The sequence below is a fragment of the Arctopsyche grandis genome, chromosome 12 (assembly GCF_051622035.1).
Source record: "Arctopsyche grandis isolate Sample6627 chromosome 12, ASM5162203v2, whole genome shotgun sequence".
In the NCBI taxonomy this organism is placed as follows: Eukaryota; Metazoa; Arthropoda; class Insecta; order Trichoptera; family Hydropsychidae; genus Arctopsyche; species Arctopsyche grandis.
Window position 1 is genome coordinate 10,096,415 of NC_135366.1, and position 12,184 is coordinate 10,108,598.

General features: G+C 38.3%; 2 protein-coding genes across 5 annotated transcripts in view; both read left to right on the forward strand.

The window, feature by feature from the left end:
• The window catches only part of LOC143919762 (uncharacterized), a 36,627-nt gene extending 31,192 nt beyond the window's left edge, over nt 1-5,435 (forward strand). For 2 of the 4 annotated variants that reach the window (XM_077442272.1, XM_077442271.1), the window contains exons 4-5: nt 2,575-2,757; nt 2,835-5,429. In XM_077442272.1, the coding sequence (XP_077298398.1) occupies nt 2,575-2,757; nt 2,835-5,242 (2,591 nt within the window). In that variant the 3' untranslated portion in view covers nt 5,243-5,429. Of the gene's footprint in view, nt 1-2,574; nt 2,758-2,834 lie in introns of all 4 variants that reach the window. The other 2 variants (XM_077442270.1, XM_077442269.1) reach the window with 1 other exon arrangement.
• Nucleotides 5,436-6,135: 700 nt separating this feature from the next.
• The window catches only part of LOC143920422 (uncharacterized), a 51,047-nt gene continuing 44,998 nt past the window's right edge, over nt 6,136-12,184 (forward strand). Inside the window, exons 1-2 of the mRNA XM_077443307.1 lie at nt 6,136-6,167; nt 10,083-10,902. Coding sequence (XP_077299433.1) covers nt 6,136-6,167; nt 10,083-10,902 — 852 coding nt within the window. The remainder of the gene's footprint in view (nt 6,168-10,082; nt 10,903-12,184) is intronic.

Genomic DNA, 12,184 nt, shown 5'->3' on the forward strand with positions numbered 1-12,184 from the left:
ACTCTCGAAAGCTGTTCGATTCCTCAAAACACATTCCTGGCACATTCCTTGGATCTCTTCAATGTACGATATAATTATCTTTTTTTATTTATTTGTTTTTCACTGTACATCTTTCTTGTTTTAATTTTTATTTATTAGTTTTGTTACTCTAGTTTTATGTATACTTATATTTGTATTAACACCACAGTGACGATTTGGGGCTACCTTTCAAATCTCTGTTATATTGATTTAAATAATAATAATAATAATAAATATACTTATAATTGACTCAAAACCAAAAGATAAAACTCAATTTTTTCCATGAATTTCACTTTCTAGTCAAGGTTTGATAAGCACATAAGTATAATTTTTTCCTGTTTGCATTACCATTAGTATCTGCTTAGTCGATTTTACGACAGAACAAAATGACTAATGTGCATTTCAACTCTTCCACGTATTTTTCCCCCATGGCACAATATATACAAGTGCCAATCATAATATTGTCGATTTGCATCGGCCTTCTAATATCTCCATCTTGATGCAACTGCAGTTGGAAAGTCTGTCGACAAGTGCTGCTTTTACCTTTTGTTCAGACCGTTGACTCTGATAATCTTGCATCACGGCGAGTTCAATCCCCGTGGTAACATTTAACGCGATGTGTTTTGTAGCTTCACGGTCTAGTAAGGACGCTCTTCCTGTGTTCACGCAACTTCGCATACGAAAATTAGTTTTTACAACCATTTCATTCTCTCTCGTGGATCCACCATTGCGAAGGTATCTCATTTATTTCTTCGCTGAGAGCTGACGAGTGAGCGAGCGAGCGCTATCACTTCTGATAGCATCAATTTTGTACACATCGGTAACCCAGCATTGTACAACTTGGGTATGATGCCGCGATACTTTTGAATTCTAGGTTCATTGTTGTTATACGTCATCCGAAATTGTTTTGTTCAACGATTATGTACTATTTGTGTCATCGCCGTCAAAATTGAGCCCTAGGCCGTGGCCTTGTTGACCTCTAGGGTTAAACGGCACTAAACATGTCAATAATAGAATAACGTTATCTTTGCTTCATGTCATTCATAATTTAAAAATGACATAAAAACATAAAATTAACCATCGAAAGTACTTGTTTTGTTTTATTAGTCAGAAGATTTGAAGTCTGGTCTTTGACATTCAATTGATTTAAAGAACTTAGTTCTTGCTTATGCGACTGGTTGCGTATACTTAGACTTTAAGTTTGCTTCGATAAATTATATTAGAAGCATAGGATGTAGTAGTGATTTTCACATTCTCACAGATTTGCAATCGATGCGTGACTTTTGTCATTGAAAACGACTAAATTTGATTATACGCATGGAAACAATAGTGCAGTTTGACTGTTAAACATCTTCAAAATCTACAATCGTCACCGGTCGTGTTGTGGGAGCGTTTTATTTCGATTTGTGTGGGCGTTATTGATCTTAAAATTTGTTCATAAATCATATGTATGTAAATATAATATTCAGATGAGATGTTTAATTAAATGTTTCTCGTTGGCGAATCGGTATTTAAATTACGAAGAAACATCTAAATCGAAAGTGGCCTCGATAGGCGTTTGCTTGAGAAGAAAGCGAAAAGTTATGCTATTGTTCGATGAGACATTTGCAATACGCATACGCCACCTTGCACGATTATATTAAACGAGATGAGATCACTTTGCAGATTAATTTACGATATAGCGAAAAAAATCCGATTATAATTGATTAGAAAATTAGAAGCTAGGAAAAAGTTGACTATTCCCCTTCTCACAGTTTTATTTGATGACATTGAATGAATTATGCATTTACCCGGCAAATTAGACATTGTTTCAATTTCTCACGTTTCCATTCTCATAAATAGTAATATTGTACCAATATAATAAAAAAAAAACAATAAAATTTTCATGAAACTTAAAAATTAAACCTTTATTCTTAAGATTTTATTAATTTGTATGTGTTCTAATTAATTCGTAGCCACTATCTTTTTTACATACCTCCTTTACGTTTCACATGGCTTTCGTGTTATTTCTAGTTTAAAATTTGCGCGACAATGACGTGTCGGTAAAGCAGAGTACTGTATTATCATTATTTTAGTTTTTCAATTCTTCGATAGAAGGCGCTTGTTACATATGAAATAATTATAATTGATTATTTTTAAATAAGCGAACTGACTGAATCTTATTTTGCATACATTTGTTATCAAAAATATATTTAACATTTATCCTGGATAATAAAATATTATATCGTTAAAAAAATAGTTATTATTTGTAACGATAGAGTGCATAAATATCAGTTTTATTTCATATGTACCTACGAATGTGTTTATTTGTACATTTATTCGCATTTCATGCGTTATTATTTATTGCTATTGATTATGCTATTCTTTTATTTGAATGACAGAGCTGCAGTAAAATGCAGGATATTCAATTTATTTGTTTTTTTATGCTTTCATAAATTTGCTGAATAGAATGTCACATTTTTGTCTGCCTGCGTTTGAAATATTGGATTACACTGTGTATGATTTGTGCATATGTCAATTGCAGTTTATTTATGTAACTTTCAATTTTGCTTGCAGATGCAGAGCTATTTCTTGGAGGTTCTATAAACAGTGCGGGAAGTGGAGGGACTTTTTTGGAAACTATTTTAGAAGAGACGAGTGAAGAACTTAGATCTGAAGGTGAATCTCCTGTGCCGCCGTGTTGGTTGGACGATAGCGATGCTGACTCTGTAATACATGTACCTCATTTAGCAGGAAAAGGTAAAATTTTGGTAAAATTACTTTTGTTTTATGTTTATGCTTCTATTTTACGTTTATTTGTCATTGTTATTTTTTAGATGATTTTGATAGCGGTTCAGAAAGAGATTTTCTATGTCCAGCCAAAAGACGAAGACCCAACCAAGCGAGAACAGATTGTCCTAGTCCTACTGATACCACCAGCTTGTCGTTAAGTCTTTCGCGCAGTTCTAGTTTGGCGCAGTTTGAAAGCTTAGAACAATCTTGTCAACTTCAAGAAGCATCAGGTCCTCCATCTCCGCTCTCTTTACTTAGTTTAGACTCGTTAGAAAAAGTAAAACTACTACAAGAACCAGAAATATCACCTGACAGTTTGGAAAATTCATCGGATTCCGAGCAAAACAGCACGTCTTCTCAGGAGTCAACATATAGAAATAAGTCGGCATTTTACAAACCACCGGTTCTCGAAAGTCATTTCAACGATAGAAGTTTGCCTGAGGAAAAGTTCAATGACGCTACCTACGTTGTTTCAAGCGAGAACAAGGATAAAGATGGTTTCAATAATTGTACAAACTACTTTGACTGTGATGAAGAATCCAAGTTTTGGGGTACGAATGACGATAGAAATAACGAAGAGTCTAGTTCTAGCGAGTTTTCAGACGCTAGAAGTAGCGATAGCGACCGAACGGTGCACGAAAATGCATCACGAGTAAAAGATCCACTGCCTCAAAAGTATAATTTTAAATCGTGCAGAAGTCTGGATGCGCTTCCCTCGTTCGAAAGCTTAGAAACCACCAGAACCGATAACATCTACACAAGCGCTCCATCCGTGAAACGCAACATGCAAAAGCAAACAAACGGACAGTATTCAGTGGAGAATTTGAGCGAAGACAGCGGTTATTCGGAGCACTTTTGTAATTTTTTGAGGATAAAATCTAAATCCATCCCGAATGTGTGTAATCAGGATAAGAGCAGCCTCGTCATCGCGAACAAGACGCTGAAGCGGAAGAGCGAAGACAACCTATTTACGCTGTTCAGAGCTAAGAGGAAGAGCGAAATTATAGGTCAGTTCGGATTGAGAGGGAAGTTCCAGGCGAAGTCAACGTCCCCGAACGCGAGGGCCGCCAGTCGAGAGATGGCGGCAAAAGAGAGATGTGACAAAAAGTCGGTGAATGGAAGAGAAGGGAAAAGGGGAATAGATGGGACAAAAATAACTGTCGGTAACGTCGCGCCAGCTGCAGCAGCGCCACACATGCGGCCGGCTCATAGCTCACCTGACATCCGCCGGACATCTCTCTTCGCCACCATAGACGTCTATTTGGACCCAGCCAGGGCCAGGAACACCTTTCCCAAGTCGGTGGCCAGCAAGATAGCCCATCTCATCGATGTGGAGCTGGACGAGTGTCCCCAAGTGGATGCCAACCTCTACACCGTCTCCAGCGTTCCCAAAGACCTTAACTTGTGCGACGTGGATGTCCCCGACTCCCACTCTTCCCTGGATGACAACTGGAGTTTCGGCTCCGAGCGTACCACATCTGTAGCGGCCAAAAACTTCGACCTGTGTGACTTTGCTTACCCGAAGAGAACTCATAAAGTGCATGAAGCTACTTTCAAGCAGTCGTTTCGCGTGTGCGACAGTTTCACGACGAGTGTTGCCGATCTGACCGTTTTAGACTATCGATCAGAAACGGACAGTTGTGCCAAAAACGTGTTGAAAAAGTTCGCGACGCGCGACAAATTCGTCAAAATGTCCAGAAATCTACAGCAACCACCCACCAGGGAACGCAGCGCCGAAAGCGACTCTACTACAGAGTCGGAGAAGGCATTCCTGTATGAAATGGAAAAGACCATGAGGGAATTGAATGAACAGTCCCGAATAATACTGGAATCAACGTTCGACAATTCCGAATTCGATAGGAATCTCTCCATATTAACCAACAGGCGTTTGAATGAGCCTCAAAATGCGTTCAATGAAGTAATTGCCGAATTGGAGAAGAAGCAAGCTAGATCTAAAGAAAAAAGTGAGCAGAAGAAGCAAAAAGAATGCAATTCTACTGGGTACGAATTTGATTACTATGGCGAAGAAACGGACCCACCCTATTATAGAAGACACTGCGAAGCGTCTGTCTCGAATACTGAAAACTCCAGCCCGGACATTTCTGATGGTTTCTGTCCTGATGAATTATTCTTCCATTCGACGCCCATGAAAGGCGGCGATAAGGTTCAATCTACTCCCAATTTAAACGTGTTCAACAAAGAGAGTGCCGATCTTTATCATAAAGTAGCACCGAAAGAGGAGTTGAGATCCTCCATGCAGCACGTCCCCCTGAAAAATGACTTTAAACCTGTCGGGATACTAGGATCTAAATCTCAAGGACTTTCCGGTTCTGGTAGTTCGAAAGGTGTACATTTCTGTCCAGTTGTCGCCGAAGTTAGCTGGAGAGAAAGAAGCTACTCTGAAGATTCTACGGGAGTAGGATCCAGCACAAGCTCGGCATATAGTTGGTGAGTATTTTTCCTACACGTAGTTTACAATTCGTTTTTTTAATGTTTTTGCGTGTTCATTTTGTATTTAATTTCGATTGGCATTCGTAAAAGTGGTAAATCATGTTATGGCGTCATTTTACACGCGTTTTAGCTGTGTCTTCATAAATTTACACAAATACATTTTTATGCGATATTTTACCAATCGATATTTTGTCAAAATAAAAAAAAACAGAGAGCAATTGACAATGATATTAATATAATTTATCAATTTTTTTTAATTTACTTGTACATATACATATGTACATATTTTAAATATGACTTGATCAAATTATATACATATGATCATTGTAAATTCATGCCTACCATATGGTACATTGGGCACTTCTTTTTGAACTAACAATGGAAGATTGTATCGAATTATCTTTTCGCAACTGCGATTTTTTTATCAATTCAAATATTGTATACATATGTATAGTAGAGATTTTGACCGCGAAAGTTTTCATTGACTAAATCTATTTATGTTGCTGTGATGAAATTGCTTCAGTTTGGCACGTTCTGAAATAGTACGGTCAGTAGTGTTTTATGTGTTTATTTTTTTTTTGGCCTCTCGTCAATTTTTTAGACTTAATCGAATACTTATTTCTCCTTCGCGGAAGAAAATTTGCATTCACGATATGTGCTTCCGCAAAGAAAGTGGGAGAGTCCACGTGTGGAAACATATCGAGTTGTCAACATTGGCATTGTTTCAGCGTTTTTATGGCGGGCAATTCCAATTATATTTAGTTTAAATTTAATTCTGCGCCCCTCGTCTTTAATTCCACGCTGCACAGCCCTGTTGAAATGCCCGCTATGTTATAAAACCGAGTGGATTTTGAGGCTAATTTTGGGTTGGGTCGCGGCTCTTGGTGAATAAGAATGTGGTTACTACGGTGTGGAATGCACGCTTGGTAAATTTTTAATGGCGCTCGTAACAAAATCACAACTTAAATAACAGTTATTTGTCGGAAAATGAATTAACCACGCAAAAACATTCGCAAATTGTCCAAAGCTGATTGTCGTAAAAAAAATGATTAATGTTACTTACGGTTTTTTGTTCCGGTTGACATTTTTTTGTGTGTTTGGTTCGATAAATTTATTCCATTTTTATGTATTGCAAATTTATCGCTTCATATACAAATATACAATAATGGAATACGTATTACAGCGCCATCATAAGATAGTTATAATAAAATTAATTTCATATTATGAAGGCCTGAGAATCTAACATATAATTTCGAAAGAGACTTTGTATGGTTTGGGTCGTAGAATCAAGAAAAAGCCCGTATATATATATATTGTTTATTGTTTGCTATCGATATTTCCTCTTGGAAAATACACGAGCATTTAGCTCCATCTATTGAAAATTAATTTAATTTAAATAAATAAATCTTTCTATTGGTGTTTTATATTGTTTATATATTGGTGGGTAGGTAGTTTTTACTTATAATACACCTGGTGAAATTTTCATCGGGCTACGCTAGTTTATATAATAATAATTGTATGTATGTAATGCACAATTGTATGTGTGAGATATAAATAAATATGTATATATATGTATGCCATTGATTGCCAAAGTCATATTAAAAAAAGGCTCTCAAAATAATACAAGACATCGGTTCCCGGAAAGATGCACTAAATTGCACTGAATAGTAGCGCAGTTTCGAGAAGTCATAATTTTCAAAGGCGGTCAAAAAGAACTCCACAAAAAAAAGTTAGCACCCTCGGATAACATAAATACCCCTTGATGCTTTTTTGTGGAATTCTATTGCGTTATTGCTCCTTGAGCATCTTTGAAAGTTTGGATGTCTCGAGAGTGCAACTATCTCGAGTGCATTTTTCCGGTCACCCATGATATCATGTTTCAACTTTTTTGTTTCATTTCCGCATGAAACTTTTTCCTATTATCTCACAAATGTCAGATATTTTATATGTTTATTTATTGGATAGTTTATTGATTTTTTCGCGAATGTCTTAATGAAATTTTAATAGTTTAAAGTTTACGATTTTGTTTTGAATAATTTAATGCATATCAAACGTGAATCATCGGTCAAACATGTTTGGGCGCCGCATTTGTATAACGCGAAATGCGAATTCTATTTTAGAATTATATTACATTTAGTAAAAAAAACATTCATCAATGTCTGAACAGATTCCCATCTGATATTATTTCTACATATTATATGTGTTTAGTTACAACCAAACGTAATTTATTTATTAAAATCATTTTTATGAGCATTTGTTTATACAGTGGATTAAAGTAATTAACTCTAGAGCATTCGTGACATGTTGCAGTTACGATGAAAATTACGTAATTTAATAATAAAAAAATAACAGAATATGAAAATAGTTTAGATAAACATAACATTGTATATACATACACACATATGTGTTACAGTTTTGAAGTATATCTTCCAGTTGTAATATATTTAGACTAGTTGGAATATATTCCGTCTAACCCCGCGTAAGTTGATATGGCGAATTTCATTCCAACTGGTCGAAATATATTACAATTGATAATACATTTCAACTATAAGTCGGTACCAGGTCTGATGGAGAGGTTAGGTTTTCGTGAAAACGTCACTCGACTAGTAAATTGATTTGGAAAGTCACATATTTATTTTGAACACATTCTTACAGTTATCGTAATACTGTACTCATTACCTTTATTCGTAGTACCTAGCCAACATGAAGGATGAAAACATACATAGTGGGACATGTTTTTTTAGATACTTTTAAAAACGTGAAAAAAAACGTAGCACCATATTTTAAGAAATGTAGGAGAAACTTGTCGGTTGCATATGGATCCCAAACATATTCATTCTGCACGTGCACAGTGGAAAGCTAAGATACATGACGTCCTATACCACTCAGTGTGTTTTCATCCTAACGCATTATTGAATTCAAAAGCATTCGTAAAATCACCAGAGCTGTCAAAACTCAACTGTTATATTACAAGTGGCGCACATTGTTAAGGGTGTATTTGCCTTGTAAATATTATATATTCGTTGTTTTACCCAGATTCGCCCAGTATTTGTAATATAAACAGCATAAACATGGCGAATCTAATAGTAAATATATGTTTTTTTTTTATTATTTGAATCGAAAAAAATATAATATTCAACCAATTGAATTGTCGCCATAGAAACTTTGTTTTATTTACGAAGTTCCTAACCAAAGATACTTACATAAATACATATAAACATACTTACATACAAAGTCTTTTTTGAAATTATATGTGATGTAATTTACTAGTTGAATTTTATTCGAATAGGACGCCAATTAGAATACATAACAACTGAAAATACACTTCGTAACATATGTATGTATGTACATATAACGGATTTTTGTATTCGAGTTTGAATCATTTATTATTTTTAAATAAATTTTTTATCGTATGATTTTGTTTTCCAATTATTTACAATGCAAAATTCGATTGTTTCAGTCCGTACTGTATACATACATATCATTGTCGTTATGGAATGTAAATTTTTTCAGCATTTGAATTTTGTATTTACCATATGTATAGATTATATATGTACTATGTTTTTACCCGGCTTCGCTCCGTGCTTGTAATATAAACGGCTTAAACATGGCAAATTTAATAGTAAACATTTTATTAAATTTATTTGAATAGTTTTATATTATTTAAATTTATTTGAATATTCATTTGTTTTTCTACGAACCGACAATAGTTACATACAAAGTCTCTTTCGAAATTGTATATTAGATAGACTAGGTTTTTTCCCCGTTAAGTGATGAAAAAAATTTTTCCCCGCACCTTTGAAAATGATGACTTTTCGAAACTGCGCTACTATTCAGTGCATCTTTCCGGTAACCAAAAAAAAAAAAACCACGTCCCGCATCCCACGCTGTGTGATTTCGCCCTTAAGGTTTGTATTTGCTACATAAAATCCAATGCACTCAAATAAGTATGGAACGATGTATGCTTGGCATAACGAGGAAAGACAGAAAGCGGAACACGTGGGTGAGAAGTATGACAAGAGTAGTGGACATAGTGGATAGAGTGAAGAGATTGAAATGGCAATGGGCGGGTCACGTAGCTAGGAGGATGGAATAAAGGAATAAAGTGCTTGAATGGTACCCGAGAGAATGCAAAAGGGTAAAAGGAAGACCGCAAGGAAGATGGGTGAACGAAATTAGAATAACGAGAACCTATAGAGCAAATTTTATAAAATATAGAGTGAATTGTAGGCGTTTAAACAATTAAAATCTGAAAGAGCATATCAAGCCGAAAAGGTTGAAGATAGATTATGGTAGCCTTACGTACTGTCATAAACGTCACCGTATCCGAGATTCTGGATATTTGTTACGCATTGTATACGATATTTTATCTCCAACGTAATGGCAGACGACACATTTACGTATATTGATGACCAAAATGAGCAATATGGCAAAGTATGAAAACGATCGGATAAGAGATAAAAATGACCACTGACACGAAAGCCACGTGAAACGTAAAGGAGGTATGTAATAGTAAAAATGTGCCGGTGAGATGGATGAGTGTTGCGCAAAACAGAGACGAGTGGAAGCGTGTTGGAGAGGCCTTCATCCAGCAGTGGATGGCGAATGGCCGTAAATGATGATGATGATATACATAAAATTCCTGAAATAGTTGTAAATGATAATACACATAAAGACTGCAGAAAATCGTGTCTTTCGAAAGACTGCAAAAAATCGAGGAAGGGGAGGGGGTTGGGGTTGGGGTTGTATCGATAGGCTGAACTGCAAACGTAAACACGTCAAATAGAAAAGTCATATTGGAATGGAGTGGCATTTATATAGGTTATGTTGATTGTTTACAGCGGGTCGGAGGAGGTGGCCGAGTCTGCAGAGCAAGCACAAGCGCACGCATTGTCGCTGTCAGTGCGCGTCGACGAGGGCGAGCGGACGTCCCCGACCACGACCACAGCCACAGCCACAGCCACGACTACCTCGCAGTGTGAACGAGACGCAGTCGTGGCGTCGACTGCCTTTTCCACGCCAGTGTCGGTCCCAATAACCCACCCCCAAGAGCCACCCCCACCCCCTCCGTGCAGGCTTGAAGAAGCGGGGGTGCGCGCGCAGCCTCCCACCGCCCCCATGGAGAAACCCGCCCTCCCGCCCAAACCACCCCGCTCCCGCATCGGCGGCTTCCTGTCGCGATTCGCCAACTTTCGGTTCTCAGCGCGCAAGTCCAGCCAGAAGAAGAAGCCGGCTGAAGCAGTGGTGGTGTCGCCGCTATCCAACAGCAACGGCAACGGCAACGGCAACAGCCACAATGATCGCCACAGTTCGCCGCAGCCTCAGCGCGAGACGTTGACTGAGCCGAAGACGGGTGGCGAGAGGGGTGCGAGTGCTGACAAGGAGACCACCCCCGAGTACGTGTACATCCCGTTGAAGGGCAAGGGGTGCGAGGGTAGGCCTCCGCTGCCGCCGGGGCGGGCGGGGCGCGCCCACTCCGGAGGGGCGCAGCCTCCGCCCGCCGGCCTGCTCGAGACCGATCTCGACACCCACACCACCAGGACTCTGCACGCCCCTGCCAGGACTCGCAGTCTTCTAGCTCTGCCGCCGCCGCCCCCCGACACCAGGACCCACAAGTCCATGGAGTACCTGCTCGACAAGGACAACCTGCGCTGCATTGAGGTGGGTCACAATTTTCATTCTGTCCACATATGTACATGCATCCACACTCCTGTACACTATCTATTTACGTATGTTACCCAAATGAAGACCAAGGATGAAACATTCTTTCTTGAGCCTCTCGGTGTTATTATTTTGACAGCGAATCTTATTGATAGAGGTAGGATAGTCACAGTGCTGTCCATTGTTCGGCAAACCTTTAACAATGCATTTACAACCTTTGAACAATACACGGCCTCCTCAGGCTCCGGTGACTACTTATTGATGATGACAACGTTAAAGGATCGGCGATGAATTAATTGCCTCTAAGTGACCATTCGTACTGATTTTATCAGGACAGTACTGGTTTTGGAGTCTTATCAGTCCTGGGAAGTCATGATCAGAGATTGGCGGCCAGTATTCTTTTATGCACAAAAAAATGGTTCACTTTTGTGAACTTTTTTTTTTGCTCTCTTGCTTTGTAGGACAATAGTAATTGAAAATAGTGAACCATTTTTTGTGCATGAAAGTAACTTCGACGCCGATCTCTGATCATGAGTAGAGGTAGGATAGCCAAGGGGCCGCTTATTGTTCCATTGTTGTAAATCCTTTGTAAAAAAGGTTCGGCAAACCTTTAACAATGCATTTACAACATTTGAACAATACGCGGCACGCTCTGGGTCCGGGCTTTAGTCATGAGTAGTCACTGGACCCAGAAGGTGCCGCGTATTGTTCAAAGGTTGTAAGTGCATTTTTAAAGGTTTGCCGAACCTTTTTTACAAAGGATTTACAACAATGAAACAATGGATAGCACTGTGACTATCCTACCTCTAGTCATGAGCAGAGATAGGCGTATGAGGGTGCCCCATTGTCCATTATTATTGTGAACCTTTTTTTTGCTCTCTCGCTTTGTTGTTTGCCTTCTTTCCTGGAAAAGCACCCTCATGCGCCTATCTCTGATCATGAGTAAAAGGGTGGCGTTTGGACGATGTTTTATGCATAAAAAATGATTCACTATTGTCATTTACTATTTGTCAACCATGCTTTTTTTCTCGTTTGGTTTGTAGCGGTCTATTGGTATTTGACGAGCGTCCAGCCAACGCCGAAGACTAGTCATGAGTAGACTTCGGTGTTGGCTTGGTGCTCGTCAAATAACAATAGACCGCTCCATCAGAATATAAAGCAAGATAGAAAAAACGCATGATTGACAAAAGTGAATCATTTTTGTGCCAAAAGCATCGTTCCAACGTCGTCTTTGGTAATGAGATAAAACCAGTGCACTTTTTTATCTAATAGATGTAAAATA